Raw genomic sequence first — 24596 nt, forward strand, 5'->3', positions numbered from 1 at the left:
AGAATTATAAAAATTACATAAGCAAGAAAGCCATAGAAATTCACCCAGGAGAGAACAATGGCCAGAACTGGGTCCAGGTCAGCCGTGGGGCCTTTCTGGAGTAAGAGACCATTGCAGCTCTGGGGGGTGTGAACCGGGGGAAGGGGTGTTCCAGAAGTGGAGAGAGCCTCGGAAAGGGCTGGGTGTGGAGCCTCCGAAGGCATAGAATGGAAACCGGGGGGAGAGCCCTTCTCCCACAGTCAGATTCCTGCTTGGCCTCCTGGATCCTTTTCTCAAGGACTGGAAAGGAGGTGGTTTATGGAGGAGCCAGGGCCCCTGAAAGGAAGCTGGAAATTTCCTTATGGCCCTCTTTCTTCTCCCTGTGACTGGAGGTCCCTGTACCACACACTTAACTCTGCTGGCAGAGCTTGCATACCCAGCACCTTCCTTTCCCTCAGCTCCACAGGGGGCACCAAGTGGGGACCTCTGAGCAAACAGTGGCACCCAGCCCTCTCAGTGCACCGGCCTCCCAGCATCCTCTCTTGCCCCCTGGCAACCTGGCTTCCTGGTCCTCTACTCTGTGCCCTGCCTCCCGCCTATGTCTTTCCGCGAGCGACTCTGCCCTTCCCCAGCTTCCTCTTCACCTTGCTGAGTCATGGGCCCCCACGCTCCCCCACCCAGTCGTCTTGACGCAGCCAAAACTTGCTCAGAATCCTAGACCAGGAGGAAGCTTGCCACGGGCTAGTCCAGCCTCCTCCGGACACGAGGGGAAGTGGCAATGAAAAGTCACCTGGTACAGAACAAAAGGCCCTCAGATAGCCCTGGCAGGCCCGGGTTCCCAGGCACATCCTGGCACGTGGCGCCCCGCCTCAGCTTCTGCATCTATCAAATGGGGCGTTTAGTACCTAACTGCCTATCGGGGTGCGTTTGGGAGAGAAATGTAGGTAAAATGAGGGATCAGGGAGATAGGTGACACGCAGAAGCACGGGCAGAGACACAAAGTTCTACTCCATTTGCGCGATTCCTCCCGTTTTTATTGTCTGAAATATCTTGGGACCTCAGGGCCTCCTAGCCCATCCTATGCCTCCGGCAGCAGGATTAAAAACAGGCTGCGGAGCCTTGGATCCTTGGAGTTGCGAGCCCCCTAGTGGCCTGAACGAGGCATTGCATGGATCCTCCCGAGAGGCCGGCAGCTGGAAGATGGGGAGGCAGGCGGTTCCCTGGTGTCCTCCTGGCACCCGGACGTCACAGGAGACGAGTAGCTGCCCATCCCGCACATACCGCCCCCACCCCACCGAGGGGACAGCCTGGCTGCAGTCTGGAACCCCAACCCTGAGCTCTGCTCCAACCGGGAGCTGCAAGGCCCGGAGCCTCGGGCACCCCTGGGACCAACCGCCGGCGTCTGGGGGATGGCACAGGGGTGGGGTGCCACTCGCTGCCGGGCCCCAAGCTAGGAAGGAGTCAGTTGCGGCCAGAGACCAGCTCGGCAAAGCCAGCTGTGTCCTGGGTGGACCGACATCGCAGTTAGCAAGAGCCGCTCACGGCTGGCAACACCGCAGGGTCTTCAGTCCTGAGACACCCTCCTGAAATCAGGGGGGTCCTAGGGACCGCGCTGGGGAGGGGAGGGGGCGGGGCTTTAGTGGAGACCCTCACGCGCGGGTGCCGGGGGCGTGGGTGTCCGCGTCCGAGGAGTGGGCAGTGTGCCGTGTCCCTTGAACACTCGCGCACCTCGGGGTGCAGGCGCGCCTGCTCTAATGCTGCCCACCCTGTGCTCTGTTACAGATGAACCGGCCGATCCAGGTGAAACCGGCGGACAGCGAGAGCCGAGGAGGTAGTAGCTGCCTGCGCCAGCCCCCTTCACGTGAGGGCCCACTTGTCTCTGCCCCTCCCTTCTCTCCGGCCCCGTCTTCTCCCCTCCTGCCTCCCGCTTCACCCGAGGGCCCACTTGTCTCAGCCCTTCCTTTGCCTTCATTCCGGCCCCCATCCCCACCACGGGAGGGGGTTGCAGCGACTCCCTGCCGCCGCCTCCAGCCCCCTGAGGACCTCGTGGCTGGGGCTTGGGACGGGGCTTTGGAGCCCTGTGTGGCTGGTGTGGGGGCCGACTGAAGAGGAGGAGAATGGATTGGGGTCTGCATTTTGCTGGGGTTCCTTCCTCTCTGTGAGTCAATGGGCAGGATGTCCTGGGTGCTCCGCTGCCCCCTTTAAGACAATCAGAAGGGCAGGCCCGCCTCCGTGTCAGGAAGAAAAACCCCACTGTGATGGGACGGGACTGGCTGAAAGGACACCAGGATGAGAGGGAGGAAATGTGCTCCAGTCCTTCCCCGGCCATCCCAGGTGATGCCAGTGGTAAAGAGCCTGCCAGCCAGTGTGGGAGATGGAAGAGAGGCAGGTTCGATCCCTGGGTGGGCAAGACTCCCTGGAGGAGGGCACGGCAACCCGCTCTGATATTCTTGCCTGGAGAATCCCATGGACAGAGGAGCCTGGTGGGCTACAGTCCATAGGGTCACAAAGAGTTGGACACGACTGAAGTGACTTAGCACACATCTGTGGTGGGAAGCTCAGGCCAGATTGGGCAAGTCTGAGGAGGGCTGCCCTTGGGGTGTGGGGCCGCTCCGGCCAATATGCTGGACCTAGATACAGGCAGACAGACCGATGTCTGGAAGGGGCCAGAGCAGAAGGACACACACAGCCTCACCCACAGACGCAGGCCCCAGCTCCCCAAGGAGACGCTCTGTCCTCTCCACCAGCGTGGCCTCACCCCCACTGTACACAGAGGGTGGACCAGGCCAGGCTCCAGCTTCCTCTGTCAAGCACCCACCATCCCGGGTTCTGACCGGGCACTGTGCCCACTCCATGCCCACGCCAGCACCCTCTGCCCCTGGGCCCTCCCTGACTGGGCCTGGACAGTCATTCTCAGCTCAGCTGAGCACTGAGGAACTTCTCTCTCCCTCCCCCTCCCTCCCCCCAAATTTTCCAGGAAATTAAGAGCCCGAAGTCAAATAGACAAAAGCTACTTGCAAGATTCAGAGTCGAGCTCCGTGTCCTGTAGTGTGGCCACAGGTCACCTGCCCACCTCGGGGGATGTCTAGGGTCCCTCCAGCACAGGTCGCTGCCCTCAGGGGGCCCAGCAGGGCTCCCACCTGGGTACAAGGCTTCTGTGGCCCTCCGGACTCAGGCCTCAACTCACGCCCAACAGGCCAACCGGTGTCCTGGTGCCACCCAAAGGAGCCCCATGCCCCAGGGCACAGGCCCGTGTCCCTGTGGCCCCCTGAGACTGTCCCGTCCTGGGGAGCCCCATCGTGGAGGTGGAGACAGGTCAGCTGGAGAGCAGAAACGGTGCAGATGTGAAGGGCTTGCGTTGCAGAGACCAACTGATTCACTCTGGCTCCTGCCCCCTCCTGACAGCCCAGTTATTCGCCTTTCTCTGCACACAGAGGCTCCTCAAACACCCAGGGCCAGGCCTCCAGCAATGCCCTTGCCATGCGGCGGGGTCTCACAGAGGCAGCGAAGACCCCAGCCCTTTGGGGGAGAGCCATCAAGTAAGGGAGAGAGCTCGGACGGCACCCACACCCCCAGAGGAGGGGTCCCCAAGGTGGGGGCAGCCAGAGGCCTCAGAGGAGGTGGCACCTGAGTTGATTGAAGGAAGGTACATTCCACACCTGGGGAGGTGGAGTGGCCGGAAGAAGGCTCAGTGTGGGGAGGGCCTTCCACCACCACCACCAGCTCAGAGCCCCGCGGGTTTACACCAGGCTCACAGCCCGTGCTGCGAGGCCCGCGTGCTGAGCTCCAACACAAACCATTTCTCCCTCACTTGCCTTGGAGGCAGCCACCCTCCGACTCCAAGTTGCTAACCTCATCTCCTTTCTCCCATATATCTCCCGCGTTAACACTTGCCCCAAACCAGATTAATCAGCTTTTTTATCCTTCCTGCGACAGCAAGGGGCTGGGGGTGGGGGCAGGGGAAAGAGAGCCAAACCTAAACATCTATCTATTAATTGCATATTCAATATTAGACAGTGAGATGATCCTGAGTCAGCATCATCACCAAGCTCTTTGGAAAAAAAAGGAAGTTTAAAATAATTTAATATCCATTAAATACTTCTTCTGTGGAGGGAAGGGAATGGGGGAGAGGTGGGCATTAACAAAGATGAAAGAAATGGGAATCGGAGACGGAGACGGAGGCAGGGGTGGGGGGGGAGGGGAGGAGAAATCGAACAGGAAAGGAAGAGCCCAGAAAGGAGAAGAGGAAGGGGCAGAAGGGGGAGAGAGGCCTGGGCGAAAGCAGGAAGGAGGGAAGAAGCCCGGGAGCCAGGGAGACTTGGGGGCACAGGTGTGGGGGCGAGAGGAAGGGGCCCTGCAGGGAGAGGTGGGTTTACCCCACCCTGGCTCTCCGCATTCTGGGTTCCGCAGGCTAGGTGCTTGGCTGGGGCTCCCCAGGAAGAGTACAGGATGGCAGTTCTTGTTCTGGTCCTGGGTTCTAGCCCCACCTTTGTGCAAAACGAACTCTGGCCTGGACACCACTTCTCTGGGCCTCCATGTCTTCACCCAAGGACAAGAGAGCTCACTTCCCAGGGAAGCTGGTGTTTACAGAGCACCCACTGAGGGCTGGCATTTATTTTATTTTATTTATTTTTCTTTGGGGGGCACCATGCGGCTTGTGGGATCTTAGTTCCCTGGCCAGGGATTGAACCCACACCCTTGGCAGTGAGAGCAGAGAGTCTTAACCACTGGACTGCCAGGGAACTCCCAAAGGCTGGGATTTTAAACACACACATTTAACCCATACAACAACTTTGGGAGGTGGAAGTTTGGCCCCGCTTAAAGGTACAAACGAAGGCCCAGAGAGGCCACGTAACTTGCTTCAGATCACACAGCTATGTGGTGGCCGAGCCAAAATTCAAAGCCCTGCCTGTCAGTCACCAGCACCCAGATGCTCTGCGGTCCTCAGACTCCTAGGATAGTCTTTGGGACTCCGGGGACAATAGGATGGTGCCACAGCCATTTGTCGTACCTCTGGGTTCACTCTCAAGGTAAATAAGGGGCAAGGAGCAGGGTCCCAGGTGAGGGAGGCAGGTCCCAGCTGGACAAGGAGTTTCTAGACCTACCCATAAGACACGGGAGACCAGGATGGCAGGGGTCAGAGAAGAGAGAGCGCATTGAGCAGCGAGCAGGGGGGGCTTCCCAGCGGTGGAAACTGGACCAAGAGATGTAGACGCGGCAGGAGACAGGGAGGGCACGAAGTGAAAATGGAGCCCCGAGCTCAGGGCCAAGGGGGTGCGTGTCTCGGTCAGAAGCAGGAGCCACTGACCCTGTGTGGGGACCCGGCAGAGAGAGGGCATCAGAGCTCAAATACCCCTGGGCAGGAGAAGAGGAGACAGCCCCAATACCACCAAGAGCCAGCATTCCAGCTGTGAAAGAGAACCAAAGGAGAAGGAGCCACCCCGACTGCAAGGAAGATCCTGTCAACCCCACAGAGCTTCCTGGAGCAAAGTGTATTCAGCTCAGATTCACCCCCAGCCCCGCGGAAGCAGGCCCTTTCATTCACCAGGGGAGTGAGCCAGGCTGGGGACAGCGAAACACATGGTGGGCCCCCCGCCACCGCCCCCCTACTCCCTACCCCCCCTACCCACACCCCCCCACTCCCCCGCCAGTACCTGCCCTGACATCTCAGAGGGCAGGATGCTTCCTTGCGCATGCCTGGTGATGTCCCGTGTCTCCCAGCAGACCGATGTACCCGCCCTGAGAGCTGCTTCACAGTCAGTGTCTCTGCGGCTTCAGGGGCCCTCCGGCCTCTCCGCGTCACTGTTTTGGGGGTGATGCCCGCAGGGTGCTGCCCACAGCGCTGACCCCTCCCATCCATCCTGCTTTCAGTCCAGGGTGGGCCTTATGGCCAAGGACAGGTCAGGGCCCCCGCCCCCCCCGCCCCAAGCCAGGCCCCTGTGGACAGGCTATGGGGGCTCCTTTCAGAAAAGAAGGCTCTAGGCAGCCTGGCCTCAGGCAGCAAAACTGCTTGGGGACTCCCTGGACTGAACTGGAGAAGGCTGGGGCTGGGGTCCACCCCTCCCCCCCACCACAAAGGGCTCTCAAGAGTCAGCAGGCAAGTAGGACCCCTCGACGAGGGAAGGAGTGGCTGAGACCTGAGCCAGCAGAGTAGACACTGGCCTGACCCCACCCCACCCCCGTCACTCCTAGCCACACCCCAGCAGACGTGAGCTGTCCTCTAGGAGCCTCACCCCTGCCATGCTTGGCTCCATCACCAGAAACCACCCCCACCTCTTCCCCTAACTGGCTACATGTCAGGAGGTTCAGCTAAGGGGAGCCTCATCCAGGCTGTGTATGGAGAAGCCCCTAGCGGGGTGCACTCACACACCTTCCCCCCATCCTGCAGCACACCCACACCAACAAAGGGACCCCCACACACCCAGCTCCACACCTGCTCCCAGTGAGGCGGGAACTGAGCGCCCCCCACCCCATCCCGGGAAGTGACTGGGGGCGGGGCCCAGACGGGCTCGTCATCAGTTTTAGCTCATCAACATGAAATGACGGGAAGAAAAAAAATTAAAGAAACAGCGAGATGTCAGGCTGAAGAGCTGGAGAAGTTAGAGACCAAGAAGGCTTGGGAGGGAGACCTGGGGAAGAGGTGACTCGGGGACCCAGGGGGCCGCCCCCTCAGAGCAAGCAGAGAGGCACCAAGGGGCCCTTGTGGAGGGGGGGACGGAAGCAACGGTGAGAGCCGCCTTGAGGGATGGCCGCCATGCTCTCACCCGTCCAGGACCTAAACTGGAAACCACAGGGGCACATTCCAGCCTCCAGTGTGAGGCCCGAGCTGGGGGCATGGTCATGCCCCTGTGGGGACCGCCAGGGGGCTCCCCCAGCCCCTCCCTGGTCCATCGGGCGTGTTTTCCGGAGGGGCCCTTCATCAGCTTAGACTGATCCTGAGAGGGGAGGCTGGATGGGGGCCTGCGATCACGGAAGGGAGGGTACCGGCGACGCAGCAGGAGGGCTGAGCTCCTGTGTCTCCCGCCATCTTCAGGGCCTGGGGGAGGCTCCGGAGAGGAAAAAGAAGTGGTCCTGCACCCCAGCCATGAACCCCCCACATAGGGAAACCTGGAGCCTGGGAGCCCACGTCTGGTCTCTCCACCAGCCCGGTTGGGGGCAAGTGTGACAGCCCGTCCGTGAGACGTTCATTTCCACTCCGTGCAGAGCAGGTGCAGGCCAGTCACTTAGCCACGCGACTCGTTGAGCTTCTCGCTGCTCCCTGTCCGTTTACCAGCATCTTCAGGGCCCCTCACCACGGCCAGCGCTTGCGTGGCAGTGGAGTCCCGCTGGGCCAGCTAATGAGGTTGGACCTGATGCGTGGATGTGGCTCCGAGACCCTCCCCGAGGCCACACTCCCTGCCACAAAACCGGGGCTGACTCGGTCCTCCACCATCTGTAGCCCCATCAGTTCCTGCCGCTTTTAAAATTCTATTAAGTTCCTCATTTCTCCTCGGAGCATTCTTTTATTTCTAAACAGACCCAGACCACGTGCAATTGGGAGGCCTTGGAGGGTCCACTGGGGGACCAGCTGAGGGGTGTGGGTCTCACCTTCAGGTCCTGGCACCCTAGAGAGCCAGAGCCACCTGCTGACCCCCTGACGCTGGGTTTCTCACCTCCAGACTTTGACTTTTCTAGCTATTTAGTCCCATACGCTAGTTAGGCAGTTTCGCAAGTGGCAGGTGAAATGGCCCCGCTTTCAGAAAGTTCAATATACAGAAGTTTCCATTTTCCAGTCTCGAGAGGCAACAAATGACTCCCTCGACCAAAGCCTCCAGGGAGACAGAGGCCCCTCGGGGTTCTGCCATGCTCCAGGCGGGAGGGGGTACACGAAACATGAGACCAGAGGGCCAGGGTCACAGCATTTCGAGGATTCATCAGAATGATGCCAAAACGGTAGGAAACAAGGTTTTGAAAAATGCCGTTACTCTAGATGACCTGACCCAAGGTGCAGCTTCCGGGGCGGTGGCGGGGGGAGGTGTCAGAAAAGGCTTGGAGGCAGGTGTGAACCCTTGCAGAAGGTCCTGGGTGAGGTTCCCCTGCGGGTGGGGGTGGGCTGAGCAGAGACCCCAACCCCAAGAACCGCCTCATTTCTGCCACAGCCAAGCTACTGTCTGGAAGTTGAGTCCCACAGCTAAGGCACCACCCACCCTGTGCCCAGTCTCTCCCCTTTGGGGCATCAGGAGTGTCCGTCCAGGTTCAGCACCTCCTGACCTCTACTCTGGGGCTCCTGGCTGGTACCCCGCCAGAGAGATCTCAAAATGAGTGGAGCCCACCTCACCTCCGCCAGAGGATGCGTCACTGAGCTGAGCAGGGGTCCGGTGACTGAGGCCCCAGGCAGCCACCTAAAGGAGAGGGGTCTACAGCTCAGAGCAGAAGACACCTCCCGCCCCCCCCCCCCCGCACCTTTCTGTGGCCCCACAGAAGCCCCTGGGAGCAGGCAGGGTGTGTGTTCTGCTGAAGGCTGCTGGCCGTGTGTGTGATGGGGGTGCACCGGGGTGCCTTTCCTTACCACAGCCCCCAGACCCTGCAGACCCCCACATCTTCAGCTCCTCAGTCATTAGGTTCAACATCATGCTCCCTTCTCACAGCTGTGTCTGCCTCCAAGGGCCTGGAGCGAGGGGTCAAGGTGAACGTTTGGCTGGGAGATAGCTAACTGCCCGGGGCGGCCAGGCCTGGACTAGCGCCTGGTGCCCTGGAGGGGCCTCAGGGGCCATTGTGTCCAGCCGCATCCCCTTTGGTCCCCCAGCACCCCAATCCACTTCTCACACTGCCCTCCCACTTTTAAAAACCACGCAGAAGGAAAGCAACTCCTGGCCTCTCTCAGCCTCCTTCAGAGCTTGGAAATCCTGTTTTGTCAGCCTGTCCTGCCCTATTCCCCCTGGAATCTCTTGAGCTGTAGATTGTAATGTTCTCCCTTGAACACCAGCCCGAGTTGATATCCCAGCAGATCTCTCGTGTACTCGCGTCCCTGATTTATTTTGGACTGATGTTTAAAGAAAAGGCATTACAATGTTCAGCTCAGGAAATTCGTGTCAGATCTAAGACAGCACGTCCCCACTTCCCAGACAGTGGTGGTGCTCAAGGAGCAGCCTGGGGCAGGGGCCCTATGCCTTTGGGGAGGACTGAAGATCAGACATCTCATCACCAGGCCAAGTGGCCCACCCAGGGCTTGGTTTCTTTGGTGGACAGGAAGTTTTACCACACATCTGACCGTAATCTTGCCTACTTTTGTTTAGGAATTTCCAAGCTGTTTAGTCGCTCAGTAGTGTCTGACTCTTCGTGACCCCATGAACTGCAGCACACCAGGCTTCCCTGTCCTTCACCAACTCCTGGGGATTGCTCAAATTCATGTCCATCGAGTCGGTGATGCCATCCGACAAACATCTCGTCCTCTGTCTTCCCCTTCTCCTGCCCTCAATCTTTGCTGGTGTAAGGTTCCTCTGTTCTGGGGTTTTATTCTCCATAATGCTTGCTCCTTCTGACTTAAAAGGATCTTTGCCTGCTTTCTCTCCCAGGCTGCTTTTAAAAAGAAAATTTTAAACTCCAGAAAGGTCCTCTTGTTTACACAACTGAACCCAACAGCAGCTGCATGAAGACAGGTCTTTGTGGCTGAAGAAGGAAGAGCGGCTGTTGGGAAAAAGGGTCCCTAGAGAGGGCCCCCGTGGGGCAGACGCACATTATAAATACCTCGGTAACTCCTGCCATAGGTGCGAAATTATAATTAACTGCAAACCTGCTGAGCTTAAATGGACTTTAGGTTTGCAGCTGGGGGAAGGGGTGTTGATTGATCTGCATTTTGTTGTTAAAGTTCTTTTAATCCATTCGGCAAGTTAAGTGGAGACTCGTGGCTCCTCACCAAATTCCCTCTGGCCCCCGGCTAATTTAGCAAAGGACTGTTTCAGGGGAAATGGGATATTAATCATTGCAAATAGGCTCCTGGATGATATTTAAAAGCTGCCTCGCGTGTGCCCAGGCTGAAGGGACTGACAACAGGAACAGGGATGACAGAGCGAGGGCACCACGGACCCTGTCTCCCGCGCTGTCCCACGGGGTGCTTTTGCAGGCACTGTGTGCACGATGTAGAAGGTGGATGCACACTGCCCCAGGAGGCAGGCAGGATATGAGAGAGGATGTCATAGGCAGTCCTCAGCGCAGCCTCCAGCGAACCCCGATGCAGGCAAGACCCATCCAGTGCCCTCCTGGCCCCCGACACACCCCACTCAAAACAGCCTGATAGCACCAACGTGGCAGCGGTGAGGCTGTGCAGGGGGAGGTGGGGGGTGAGAGGCAGGGAGAGACATTGAGGACCAGAGAGATGAGAAAGGGTAACCCCTGCTTGACCTTCACGGGGAGAGGACTTGCACAAGGAAAGGCAGAGTTTCCCAGGTGGGAAGATGGCCCGAGCCGAGGACAGCTTGGAGGATCCCAAGAGGCGGGAATGAGGGAGGGCAGGAATGAGGGAGGGCAGGATATGGGAGCAGTGATTTCCAGAAGGTGCTCTAAACTGACACATTTAGGTGAAGGGAAGCCGTCTAAGGCTTTGGGGCAGAGGGTGACAGTGTGTGTGTGTGTGTGTGTGTGTGTGTGTGTATATATATATATATATATATATATATATATATATATATATATATGTCATGCTTTCCAAACAGTAGGTTAGGAAGACTCAGCCAGATGTGGGGAGGGAGCCGGAGCAGAGAGCCGGGCAGAGATGGTGCTGGTCATCCCACAACAATCTCTCACCAGCTCCTATTGCAAAGGGGATGGTGACACTCCCTCGGAGCTGCCATAGGTGGAACGCAGTTGGTTAGCTGTGGAATATTCCCTGATGACAGCTGCTGTGGTTATTCTATTCTTACAGTCAAGTCCACCGGCCGTGAGAGGTGATGGAGGTGAGGACCGTTTACAAGGTGTGATCAACAAAGTGCCAACAGAAATCATACTTCCCAGGGCCAGAGCTGTACTGTGCGTGTGAATGTACCAAAACAGAGTGAGCCAAGGAAGGCTTCCTGGAGGAGGTGATAATTGGGATGACAGGTTTACCAAGAGGTAGCACCTGGACTGTGCCACAGTCAAAAACATGAAAACAGGCAAACGAGGCAAATACGTGGCATCTTAGATCTTTTAAAAAATAAAGTAGAGTTGGTTTGGATGGAGAGGAGGGTTCACTCCCTGCAGCAAGATGACCAGATGTGGTGCACTGTGGGTCTCCCTGCTCCTCGTATTCCAGGGCACAGAAGTCCTGGGTGTGGTGCATGGGCAGTCTGAATCTGGGGCCAACCTGTCTCTTTTCAAACTTCAGTCCCAGCTCACCAGGCCCATCCCAGGGCTTGTTTCTCTACCATAAGCCGCTGCCCAGTTTTCCTGATCAGATGTGCCTGTCTGCTGTTAGAGAGGCTTGCTCCTTCCCCACCCAGTTCAGGACGATACACAGGGGATCTAGGCAATGCCTGCAGCAGCTGCTGCTAAAGCCATGCCAGGACACTGGAAGGAAGATTGAGAGCCAGTAGGGACCTCAGGTCTCCCATTAGGCCACCCAGAGCCTCCAGTAAGAGCGTACCAGTCTTGGCCCTGCAGGGTGGGCCAAGCAGCACCCCTGTTCTCTTAGAAAGGAGAGGTGACTTGCCCAAGATCACACAGTCAGTAATCAGTCTTCACACTCAGCCCTTCAGCCAGGACCTTGCTGCCTTCTCTCAGGCCTGGCTGTGGTGCCAAGACCCAGAGAACATTCTCCCAGCATCCACGCCCCCTCTCAGAGGCACAAAGGATGCAGTTGGACCACAGCCTTCAGGATGAGCTTTCCAGCTCCTCACTCCCCTCCCTGATGCCCTTTGGGAATGGGCGTGGGTGTAGGGGAATTTGGGGAGGGTCCGAAGCTGAACTTTCCAAGGTGCAAAGGTAGCAACAAGATGAGCCTGTCTGTGGTCCTTCTTAGCACCGAGGGTTAGCTGGGGGGTGGGCAGGTGGAGACACTCCACGTCTGCTGGCAGAGAAGAGCCAGCCTGGGCACTCAGGGTCTTGTCTGCTGGGCCTGGAGAGGAGGAAGGCTTGGCAGAGGCTGGAGGGCAGCAGGGACAAGCCAGCATAGATTTTCTTTTCGATCACATCGGAGACAAGCCCATGATGCTGACTCATGGATGTCTTGTCCCAGATGCCACATCCAAACTGGGTAACAGGCCCAGGTGACTTAGGAGGCTTAAGGTTTGGACATGAATGCCTGACTGCAAGTGACTCAGAAATGCAGAGAGATGATCCCCGCCCCTGGAGAGCTGACCAGGAAAGACAAATGTGTAGGGGATTCCAGAATTTTTTAATCCAGATTCTTTAAGTCTTTGCTGAGCTTTGGGTCCTAGAGAAGCTCAATCTGGTGAGGAGATCAGCTTAGATGTCAAGGGCACCAGAAGAATCGTGGAGACAGCAGGCACCATGGCTGGCAGAGGGGAGAGCTGTACAGGGGGAAGCAGTCAGGGAAGGCTTCCTGGAGGAGGCTCCCTACTGGAGGGAATTCAGGCTGAGAAACCAGTGACACCAGGACACAGGCCCTGTGGCATAAACCCTGTCCAGGAAAAATGAGGAAACTGCGTGACTCAAGGAGAGGGCTCCAGGGAATGCCCCACTAAAGAGCCGGGGGTCTTCTGGAAGATGAAGGGAACTGGTCACTGGTGAAAGCTGGATATGGGAAGGCTGGTCACCTGCAGCGGGGCCAGACAAGGTGTGAAGGAGAGGCTCTTCCGATCTCCAGCTGTGAGGGGAGAGGGCAGGGGGGATGAGAATTAAACTCTTAAGTTCAAGAGCCCTTTTGTCACCATGAAATACAAGCCCCAAAGCCACCCCGGCCCTGCCCAGTACCTGCTGCATTCAGACCTCCAGGTACATGCCCACCTTCAGGCACGTGGCCACCCTCAGACAGCCTACTCTGACCCTTCCAGATGCCCAGCTCTGCATGGGCCCTCGTCAGGGCCCATGCTGCGGGAATGCTGTCTCCAGCAGTTCCTCTCTGGTCTTTCCAGCTCAGAACGCCTCTCCCGCTCTCTGTCTGAGCCATGAAGTCAGGCAGTGGGTGTTAGTGTCTCATCAGAGCAAGTCTGCCGGCCCGGCCTCACAGGCCAGACTCCCATTCGGCTCTCTAAACAGGAACTTTCTCTACCTCTCAGCTCTCTGCTGGCCGAAAAAGCAGCCCTCTCTTTCATCTCCCCCACCCCAGGCCCTCCAAAGCCTGGCCCTCAGGCAGGGGGCAGCCGTGGGCAGCGGGGCGGGTGCTGCTGACATTGGCATTCTCCTTGCAGTGCGTCTTAATAATTTAATGGCTATTAGGAGGGCCGTGGTGGTAGAGGGGGAGGGGGTGCAGGGGGAAGATTTATAGAGAGAATTCACTCCAGGTTGGGGTTTTGTCTTCCTCTGTTTTCCTGGCATTTATCATGCATGTTTTAATTTGGATCGGAGAGTTGCTACCATCTGGCCATTATCGCAAAGAAATATTCATTTTCACTGAGTGACACGGGCTCCATTCATCACAGAGCACGCTGATTGCCCCGCGAGTGTGGGGCTGCGCTTTCTCCTTCGCTTGAAATGAACCCTGAGCTGTTAGCAGGTCCAGTTTTCAGGGAACAGAGACACAGGGCCCACGGCTACCCGTGAGCTCCCGGCCAGGTGGGCAGGGGCCACTTTGGGAGATGGCCAGGGTTGGGGTGGAGAGGAGCAAGCCCCCTCCTGCCATCACAGTCTTGCCTCCCCTCATCTCCCCTGGGGTGTTGGGGGGAAGGGCTCTAGGTGGCCCCCCGCACTCTCCCCCAGGCTCCTGACAGCCAATCCCCCACCCAGCCTGCTGTCCGGGGCAGCCCCCAGCCCAGACCAGAAATGGCTGGGGAAGGCCCCCTGCTTGGGCACCAGCATCTGCTAAATGCAGGGACGCTGTCCTGCCAAGGACATCTCTCCCTCACTCACATCGCTCTAGTGGTGTCATTTCAGGTCAGGGCTGTGTGAGGGACAGAAGGGCCTCTTCGCTTTCTTCTCATCACGCTGTAGTGGTACCATCGGGGTGGGGCCTGTGGGAAGAGACGTGTCTGCCTCCAATTGGGACATTTCTGGAGCGTCACCCTCGTCTCCACACACCGTTCACCACACCATCAGGGGCCGCTGGAGGCCTCTCGTCAGCAAGGGGAACCCAAGCACAACGCTGGACACCCAAGGGGGGCGTTCCAGAGCATCTCGATCGGGCTGAGCTCCACTTTATCCCACTCTGTAAGCAGACCTCCAGATCTGCCAGACTGAGAAAAATCCCTTTTCATCCATTTTAAATAGTGAGTTCAGAGCACCTAGACCTTGCCCGGCCCACCTTCTGTGTTCCCTGCCGATGGGTCTTCAGACTCTTCACCTCACCCCCGACCCCCAGCATCCAACACTCTGGGAGAAGAGCCAATGAGAGGCAGAAATGGCTTCATGGGGAAGGTGTGTGCTTTGCCAGAAAGGCAAAATTAGGCAGGAGCGTTTTCATCTACCAGAGTTCTGCACCCCTGGGGCCACCAACTTTCCTGGTTTGTGTCCTGGAAACTTCGGCCAGACCCTGAGCCTGAGGCCCTGACCACCTACTAGGATCCAGGTACTAGTATCCACCTACCAAGACCCAGGGGAGAGTGCTACATGAAGCCCAAGGGGAGGACTGTGCGAGCTTCCCTGCCCCTTTCCCATCAGAGTAGAAAGGCCCGGAAGTCCTACCCCTACAGTAACCCCCACACAGCTCTGTTCTGTAAGCTCTGATTGAGCATCCATTGTATGCCTTCCACACCCCAGACAAATGAGCCCCACCAACGCAATTCTTGGCTGAAAGTGAGACTCGCTCGGTCGTGTCCAACTCCTTGCGGCCCCATAGACTATACAGTCCATGGAATTCTCCAGGCCAGAATACTGGAGTGGGTAGCCTTTCGCTTCTCCAGGGGACCTTCCCAACCCAGGGATCAAACCCAGGTCTCCCATATTGCAGGTAATTCTTTACCATCTGAGCCACCAGAAAAGCCCAAGAATACTGTAGTGGGTAGCCTTTCCCTTCTTCAGGGGATCTGAAGCAAGGTCTCCCACATTGTAGGTGGATTCTTGGATGGGACTGGTGTAGAAACAGTGAGACCATTAGGAAACTGGACAAGACCTCTAATACACTAAGTTGACCTCAAGTGAAGGCCGTCAGGTGCAGTGCAGGAATCGCACAGGCCTGAACCCCTCCCTCTCTGCCATGGGCCAGGTCCTTCCTGTGGGTGACTTGTGTTTCCCCTTCTCCCAACTCCGCGGCTTAGGTAATACTGGGCATTGGACAGAAGAGGACACTGAAGCCCAGGGAATTACTTGCTGGGGTCACCAGCTGGTGGTTAGTGCACCTGGAAGGAGCCTACTGCTAAGTCACTTCAGTCATGTCCGACTCTGTGCAACCCCATAGATGGCAGCCCACCAGGCTCCCCCATCCCTGGGATTCTCCAGGCAAGAACACTGGAATGGGTTCCCATTTCCTTCTCCAATGCATGAAAGTGAAAAGTGAAAGTGAAGTCGCTCAGTCGTGTCCAACTCCTAGCGACCCCATGGACTGCAGCCCACCAGGCTCCTCTGCCCATGGGATCCTCCAGGCAAGAGTACTGGAGTGGGATGCCACTGCCTTGGACCCTCTGATTCCCAGCACCAAGCAGTGAGTGTGGAAAAACCTAGGACAGCTTCGAGCAGGAGGTGGCATTTCAGCTGGATACGGTGGAGAAGCGACATTCTAGGCAGGGAGCGCTGCTTGCCTGCCCTCTGCCCCTGGTTTTCTATCCTGGTACTTGTTGAGCTAAATTAGCTGTCCCCCACCCCGCGGGGTCCTCCCTCCCGCTTCCGGCAGCCCGGGGAGAGGGCCCTGCCGCCTAGGAAGGCGGGGAATGTTGCTGCGCGCGGCTGAGGACCCCTCCCCGCCCCTCTTCCCAGCTCGGCACCGCCCCCTCCCCCCCTTGGAGCTCATTCCGTGACACCAGCAGCTCTGAAACATCTGCTCCTCTATCCGGGACCTGCAATTTGAATAAATTACCCCGACGTGGCAGCAGCCTGTTATTAATGGCTTGAGTTTTATAAGATGCTTTAGTTTAATAACACTGTAGCCCAGCGCCGCACTTCTCGCGGATATTTTTATATTTCGCCTCCTCCTGCCTCCCTCCATCCTCCGCGCAGCCAACAGGGCTCTGGTCTGAGAGCCAGGACCCCATCAACCCCCTCCCCGCCACCCTCCGGCTCCTGCCTGGGAACCAGGGGACCACCGGCCCCCACCTGCGTGCCACAGCCTCGAGGAAGAGGAAGGCGGGGCGATGCTCGGAGAACGTGGTCCAAGGCAGGTTCTGTGCCCCTAACCCGAGAGCCAGGGCTCTCCTGCCTTTGGGGATCCGCAGAAGCCTGGTGAGCGAACCTGCCTCTCCCCAGTTGGGCCGGCAGTGTCCGCAGCTAGCTAGGGAGCGGAGGCCACCATTTCTTTATCACTGCCCTTGGCTCTTCATTATTTTGCTGCTTTGCCCATGTCCTCATGGGCACCTCACACCTCCTGCAGGAAGCCCTCTTGGATTACTTCCAGCAGCCCTTTCTGCTCTTCCTACAAGCCCAGACACCCCCCCTCCCTCCCTTCTCCACTGGCCTCCTTCCTTGTCTCTTCTCCCCACAGCCTGCCTGCCAGTCTTCTTCAGGAACCCCCTGGGGCCAGGCCAACCCTTTTAGAATTAACAATAGGCACTCAAACATGTGTGTGGCTTCAACACGCTTGTGCGTCTGTGTGGGTGAGGCTTCCTGCAGAGAATGGGTGCAGCCTCAGAGAGGGAGAAAAATGGGCCGAGGGGTGGGCGGGCTGTTCGTTGGGGATGTAGGATAGAGAGCGTTGAGGCTTAAATAGGTAGCCAGTGTAGTCATGTCCTCAATCGGTTCCCCAAAATGTAGACTGCAGCCGTGGTCTAGGAGGGTGGAGACTGGGCTCCTTGCAGATCCCTCCAGCTCCGGGAGTGGAAGCCATGGGTTCATCTTACCAACAGGCCAGGGCGGATGGCCCCAGGGTGGGCTGGGGAGCCTGTCAACAGGAGGCCCCCAGAGCCTGGAAGCAGAAGGAAAGGCTGTCCCTTGTGTGTGGGGGACAGGTAAGACATAATGGGGCCCAGACCCCCCAGGGTCTGCCACCATGAGTGTTCTGGGAGCCCAGAAGCCCAGAGGGTGTCCTCCAGGGAAGGGCTCAGAGGACCCCTCCATGCCAGGGCCACATTTAACTGTGTAGTCCCCTGTTCCTGGGGACCCCGTGGTGATCCTTGCACTGACTCTAAAAGGGAGGGTGCCGTGCCCCCGTCTGTCCCCCCACCCTGTTCTGAGGGCTGGGATGGGGGGCTCTCGCCGCTTCCCGGTTAGACTCTTAACTCCTGTGGGACTCTGCCTTTTGCTAAGAGCCCCACCATTATAACATAATTACTGCTGAAAATGACCTTTAAAATATATTTTAAATTCAAAATGTCTTTAAACCCTTCACTGAGCACCATTTTTCAATTTCAACGACTGTTTTCCTTTTTGGAGGGGGAAGTGAAGGGTAGGGAGTGAAAGAAGGAGTCCTCCAAAGGATTTTGAATGTTAACCTCTCGTAGGTATGGGGAAGATGGGGACGGCTGGGCACAGTCTGGAGGGGCGGGGAGGGGGGGTTGGCTCGGGGTGGGCAGGAGGAGAGGATGAAGCAGTCTCGTCTTGATGCTCTGCCCTGCCCGCCCCTGCCCTCTGCCTCCAGCCTGACTGGCTCTAGAGCACGCACCCCCCGGGCGCATGCATAAGAAACTTAAGCAAAGGGCTGAGAACCCTGGGGTGGTTGCAGCCAGCTCCTGACAGCCCCCTCCACCAGCTTTCTTTCTCCTCTGTTCTCCTTCCAGAGGCCATCCGCATACAATGCTCTGATGTTCCGTTCTCTGCCTGCTCAACCCCTTCCTGCAGGATGGCACCCCCTCCCCACTCTGCACCCGCCCCCCCACACCTCCATTTCATGCCCACTTGGCCCTGACCTGGCTAGTACATCCGGTCCTCAGACAGCTGTGCTCCTGGCTACCTGGTGCCAAGGCCTCCTGGGAGGAGAAGGGATGAGGAAGCCCAGCCAGGAGAGGAGGGCTCTTTGCAGCCCCCAACCCCACTTTCTCGAAGGCTCCCAGAGGCAGGTCTAGGAGAAGGATCTAGCCGGCTGGCCCCACCACACTCCTGCATCTCCACACCTGCAGCCCCCAGGAAGCTGTGCTGTGCCCCCTTCCCCAGAGTCCCCATGCTTCTGTCTCACTAGTCCTGTCCCTCTCTCTCCCCTCTCTCCCCCACACCACCTCCGGGAACCCTGGGCGGGGGGTCCTATGCTGGCGGTTGTCACCTCAGCCCCTTCCGACGCGGTCCCTGACTTGCGTCCTCCCCTCTAGGCCGTCTGCCAATTGCTCAGCCTGCTTCCTCATCCGAACTTGACATGCGCGCTGATGGAGGGGCTGCCTGCCGAGGTGACGGTGATGGGGGTGATGGAGGCAGTGTGAGGCTCTGACCCCCTACATGGAGGCTCGAGTCCTGTGCAAACTTGACAGAGCCCCATGCTCCCCTTCCACTTCCAGTGGCAGGAGAGGGTGGACGCAGGGGTGAGGGAGAAGGCTCTGATGTGGTGGGGTGTGATGCGGGTAACTCCATGCAGGAGACCCTGGTTCGATTCCTGGGTCGGGAAGATCCCCTGGAGAAGGGATAGGCTACCCACTCCAGTACTCTCAGACTTCCCTGGTGGCTCAGCTGGTAAAGAATCTGCCTGCAATGTGGGAGACCTGGGTTGGGAAGATCACTGGGTTGGGAAGATCCCCTGGAGAAGGGAAAGTCCACACACTCCAGTATTTTGGCCTGGAGAATTCCATGGACTGTATAGTCCATGGGGGTCGCAAAGAGTCAGACACCACTGAGCGACCTTCACTTTCACTTTCCATGAAGCTTCCCCAGAAGGAGCAGCCAGTAGGCATCAGACAGTTCTTCCAGTGTATTCTTAAGACTGTTTCTAGAACGGCCAAATTCTCATAGCATCCAACACGCTCGGTATGAAAGTCGGCATACGTTTCAAAGCCCAAGCAAAATAATGTGCACACTGTCCAACTCTGGATCACCCGACTCTTTAGATTGTCTGTACCTTTGAATGACTTCGGCCCTCAGCCATGGAAACTAGACCCTCGAAGCTGAGAGCTCATTTCACCTGCTGGCCCTCCTGGAAGGGTGGCAGTTCCTTGACCTCCCACAAAGATGCTCAGGGAGCTAAGAGAGGTGAGAAGGGCTCTCAGAGGTCAGAAGATGGGGCTTGTGGGGTGGATGCAATGGGATGGTGTCTATGACTAACTTTGAGCCCGAGTCCAGTTCTTGGAACCCTGGCTACTGCTGGAGAGGGTCTCTAGAAAGGTGGATGGAGGCAGGCAGGCTTGAGACTAGTGTGAAATGATGAGGCTGCTACAGAGGGTGGGGCATGGGGTGGAACACCAGCAACCAACCTGGCCGGGCATCTCCACCTCCAGCTCCTCCCACAATAATACCCTACAATTGAGGCATTTATGGTTCCAAAGGACTAAATTACTTGCCTGCAGCCACCCCAAAAATTAAATGGTAAGGACTAGATTGAAATCCTCAAGTGCATGACTCTACGCACCTCCCACAGATCAAAATTCCTCAAACTAACCTGATACTCTGTACCCAAACTCAAGAATCCACTGGGTTGGCCAAAAGTTTCATTTGGTTTTTCCATAAGAGGTTAACAAACTTTCTGGCCAACCCAATAGAATGTTTCCCTATTTCCTATCCCCTTGGGCTGACCTTCAAGAGCCCCCTCAATCTGGCCCCAGCTGTTCATCCCCTCCAGGGAGTACAGGGTGGGCATGGAGGGACTTAGGAAGAGCCAGAATGAAGAGCTCTATTGCAATTCACCTTGCTGTGTGGCCATTCTAAGAAGCATGCTGCTGCTGCTGCTAAGTTGCTTCAGTCGTGTCCAACTTTGCGCGACCCCATAGACGGCAGCCCACCAGGCTCCCCCGTCCCTGGGATTCTCCAGGCAAGAACACTGGAGTGGGTTGCCATTTCCTTCTCCAATGCATGAAAGTGAAAAGTGAAAGTGAAGTCGCTCAGTCGTGTCCGACTCTTCGCGACCCCGTGGACTGCAGCCTACCAGGCTCCTCTGTCCACGGGATTTTCCAGGCAAGAGTACTGGAGTGGGTTGCCATTGCCTTCTCCGTCTAAGAAGCATAGTGTCCAGAATAAAGAAGGTGATGGTTCCACTTTAATGATAAGACCACAGGCCAATCTTACAAATGAGACAGGCATTTACAGTTCTGAAGTTACTTGCCCATGCATGCATGCTAGGTCGCTTCAGTCATGTCCAACTCATTGTGACCCTATGGATTGTAGCCCACCATGCTTCTCTGTCCATGGGATTCTCCAGGCAAGAATACTGGAGTGGGTTGCCATTTCTTCCTCCAGGAGATCTTCCCAACCCAGGGATGGAACCCACATCTCTTAGGTCTCCTGCATTGGCAGGTGGTTTCTTTACCACTAATGCCACCTGGGAAGCCCATAGCCACACAAACATTAAATGGTAAGGACTGGGCTGGAATCCAGATGTGTGACTCCAAAGTCTTGGCTCTCAGCCCTTGTCTCTCCATTCTTTCTCCAAATCCTACCCAGACACAAAGTCCAGCTCAGAGCCTCCCTCCTCCAGGAAGCCTTCCCAGCTTGCACCCACTCTCCCCGGCCTCCTCAAGCCTCTGTATAATCCTTTCTGTGTGTGCTGTGTGTAGGTATGTGTTTGTTCCTCAAGAAGGTCGTAAGTTCCTGAGGGTCAGAGAGTAGCCTCAGCCCACACACCTTCCCAAGCCAGGCCCGGGGGAAGAGCCAGGGCAGGTCCACCTTCGCACACAGACAGCCAGCCTTTTCCTTTGCCGGCCTGGGCCCCGAGCAGGCAGGAGGTCTGCACGGTGGTGGCGAGGACAGCGGAGCCGGGAGAGGGCCGGTGGTGGAAGGCTTGCATGTCAGAGAGACATCCATGCCCCGTCACGTACAGTGACCATGAACACATTGCTTCCCAATATCACATTTATAACGTCAATTAAATGCCTGTGACTTAAATCATCTTTAATAGAGATATGGCCACTCAATGAACCATTAGCAGAGTCAGCATCTTCTAGCTCCCAGCAGGGTCCGACACAGAGCGACGGTTCAGACTGGGCTCAGGCTGCCGGTACCTCCCAAGACAGGCCCCCGGGGCTCCTGGAAATGGAGGAGGGGCCGCTCAGAACAGGAGAGTCAGGCAAGCGCACGGTCAGGCAAGGCTGAGCTAGGAGAGACCATCTGGTCCAAGCCCCTGCTGCCTGAAGCGGCTGCGAGTGCAATGAGATGGAGGGGGCACGCCTGTCCTCCGGGCTCTCCTGGAGCCCTCTGCCCTGGGTGAGCGCCGAGTCTGGGCTGTGGAGAAGCGACGGCCTTTCCCTCTGGGAGTGCTGTCCTGGGTGCCCCGTTGCGTCCTCAGGTCTGGTGGAGGACAAGAACGAGGAATCAGGCAGGGACAGGAGTGCCTGAGGACACCAGCGCGGTGGAAGCCCTGGGGTGGCCCTTCATTCTAGCTGCGGCCCTCTCCCCCCACCCCCTGCCCGAGGTGAGCCTCCCCTTGCCTGATAGCTTCTTTCCACCTCCTCGCCTCCACCTCGGCCCCTGCAGCCCACTCTCCACACAGTGGTCCCATCAGAGCCCGTTTCCCCACTGCGCATCTCTCCAGAGGCTTCCGCTCGTCTCACTTAGGCAAGAGTCCAAGGCCCTCACTGTCCCTGGTCCAGTCATCCTGCAGCCTCCGTGACTCCGCATCCAGCCACCCCTTCCCTCAATCCCTGGCGCTAGCTCCCTTGGCCTCCTGGCTCTTCAGACATCCTTGCTCTGGCCTTTGCAGCAGCTGTTCCCTCTCCCCCATGATCACTTTTCATCATGTCTCGGCTTACGCATCCATCTCATCCAGGCCTGCCTGACTTGCCAACTGAGATCGCCCCAGCTGCCTCTGCTGCCACCTTGTTTTATTTTATCCCTGGCGCAGACCACTGCCTTGATCTTTTCTCATCCACTGTCCTCCTCTCCCCACTCAAAGGCGAGCTCTGAGCCGGCAGGGGCTCTATTTGCTCTTCTCTGTACTTTGGCATCTAGCCCTGTGCCTGGCCCAGAGCAGGGGCTTGGTCATGGGTGTCTGGAGGTAGAGGACAGGGACCACACAGATGATGCTGTGAAAGTGTGCAGATGGGGGATCCTGCCTGGGGGGCAGTCAGTGACCCTCTACAACACAGGGGTTACATTTACCAGGCCCAGGGCTCAGAGGTGAAGGGGGAAGGCCCCTCCTTCCGGGAACCTCAAGGAGCTCAGGGGTAGCCCCCAGGTTCAGGTCTCTCCAGGTGGGGAGGGGAGCAAGCTCTGGTTCAAGCTCAGGTCCTGAGAAACCTGACAGCAGCTGGGAGAGGAAGGGCCCCAGGAGGATTTATCTAGAAGGTGAGACTGGCGGGCAAGGGAGCGGGAGGCAGTGTGGAGGAATCTGGAGGGGGAGGGTCAGGCACAGAAGCACGGGGCTGGAAATGCAACTCCCTGGCCTGGCCGGCTTCCAGAAAAACTGTGCAATCAACCAGAGAAGCATATTTGAGAAAACGGAATTGTGAGAGTAACTTGGAAGCCTCAGTTGCTATGGGAACATATCTGTAAATACTTAACTGCAAACATTAAGTGACACGCGGGAGGGAGCGAGGGAGCTGGAGTCCAGCGGGGGCCTCAGGAGCCGGCCAAGTCCACCATCTCAGTCCTCAGCCAACCTGCCTCCCCTGCCTCCCACGAGCTCAGTCCCGGGACCCGAACCCTGGCTCCTCCTGCCTCCATGAGCCACACACTCCAAGGGGAAGGATTCCAAGGGGTTCCCGAGACTCCCGGGTCTTCTGCCTGGTTCCTGATCCCCACTTCAGACCCCAGGTCATTTGCTCTCAGGAATTTCCTAATCTGGACATGCCCAGGCCCCCCACCCATGCCCTCAGCACCCCTCTTCATCCACTCCACTTCTACAAGTGGGGACAGGAAAGTGAAGTGAAAGTCACTCAGTCGTGTCTGACTCTCTGTCCCCATGGACTATACAGTCCATGGAATTCTCCAGGCCAGAATACTGGAGTGGGTGGTATTCCCTTCTCCGGGGGATCTTTCCAACCCAGGAATCGAACCCAGGTCTCGTGCATTGCAGGCGGATTCTTTACCAGCTCAGCCACCGGGGAAGCCCAAGAATACAGGAGTGGGTAGCCCATCCCTTCTCAAGTGGATCTTCCTGACCCAGGAATCAAACTGGGGTCTCCTGCATTGCAGGCGGATTCTTTACCAGCTGAGCCACAGGGGAAGCCCCCTGGGGACAGGAAACCAACGTTCGTCAAGGAAGTCTTCACAGCAAGTGCGTTTAAGAGCCCCAGAGGTTTTGCCTCCAGGAGCCCTTGGCCTTCCGTGCTGATAAGGCCAGACCCCCTTTCCGCTCCACTGTGCCACCTCTGTCTGCCTAGCCGGGCCTGTCCCCCCAGCCTCTCTGCCCCACCACGGGGCACCCTCCATCCTTGGACTGGCACTGACTGGGCTGCTCTGATCCTGCCTAGAGGCTCTTAACCTTCATGGGTCACGGAGCCCTTTGGAAAAGCGAGGGAAGCCTTTCATTCATCCGCTCGGTGCGTCACAGCGTTTAGGGAGCATCGCCCGGCCCTCTGCTAAGAGCTGGGCTGCCGTCCCAGGACTCACGGCCGGGGGCGGGCAGACAGTAACAAGAACCCCAACCAGAGGCATGGCTGCCGCTTGTCAGCCGGTGTTCCAGGTCAGGCTGGGCCGGGCCTGGCTGCAGCGGGACGACTGAGGACACAGGAGTGGGTGCGGAGGATGGGAACAGAGCCTACGCAGTCTCCAGCAGACCGTTTAAAAGGCTTCAGATGTTACTCAGAGCGGAACAGCGAGCCCTGGGTGGCTGTGAGCAGAGGAGGGCCGGGTTCAGCCGGTGCTGGCTGCTGTGGTGCAGACAGGCAATAAATGAGGGGCAAGCGGGAGACAGCTCGGAGGTCCCAGGTGACAAAGGAGAGATGGGTGGGGCTCGAACGTAGGTGGCGGGCAACACGGTAAGAGACGCTACAGTCGGTCTCCCTGGAAGAGGGACCATTTTAGCTATTTTGTGCCCCCTCTCAACACGCTTCCAGAGCTCCGTTCTCACCCACAGTCCCCCTAAGGTCCTGTGGCCCTGGGTTCAGAGCCCACCCTCCCAGACCTCTCATCCTAACGGCACTGGACACCTCTAACCCTTTGCCCATCTGTGGAGCTAAGGTGAGCCACGTGTCAGCCAGGGTCCCCTTTCCGGCTCCCCCAGAACCGTTCACCATCTCTGGCAGTCTGGAGAGGGCAGGGGAGGCGTGGAAGGGTCTCCCAGACATTACGCTGAGTGCAAGGAGCAGAGCCGCATCGGCACACTATGAATACAGTTCTAGAACAGTTCGCCCCCACTGTGGTGAAAAAAGTCAGGATACTGGGTGTCTTTG

At 57.6% G+C, this 24596-nt stretch overlaps 1 protein-coding gene across 13 annotated transcripts in view; it reads left to right on the top strand.

The window, feature by feature from the left end:
• The window catches only part of CELF4 (CUGBP Elav-like family member 4), a 313764-nt gene that overhangs the window by 237707 nt on the left and 51461 nt on the right, over positions 1-24596 (top strand). For 8 of the 13 annotated variants that reach the window (XM_068993791.1, XM_068993797.1, XM_068993792.1 and 5 more), the window contains exon 3: positions 1762-1810. In XM_068993791.1, coding sequence (XP_068849892.1) covers positions 1762-1810 — 49 coding nt within the window. Of the gene's footprint in view, positions 1-1761; positions 1841-24596 lie in introns of all 13 variants that reach the window. The other 5 variants (XM_068993786.1, XM_068993788.1, XM_068993787.1 and 2 more) reach the window with 1 other exon arrangement.

Source organism: Capricornis sumatraensis, chromosome 21, assembly GCF_032405125.1.
Source record: "Capricornis sumatraensis isolate serow.1 chromosome 21, serow.2, whole genome shotgun sequence".
NCBI lineage: Eukaryota > Metazoa > Chordata > Mammalia > Artiodactyla > Bovidae > Capricornis > Capricornis sumatraensis.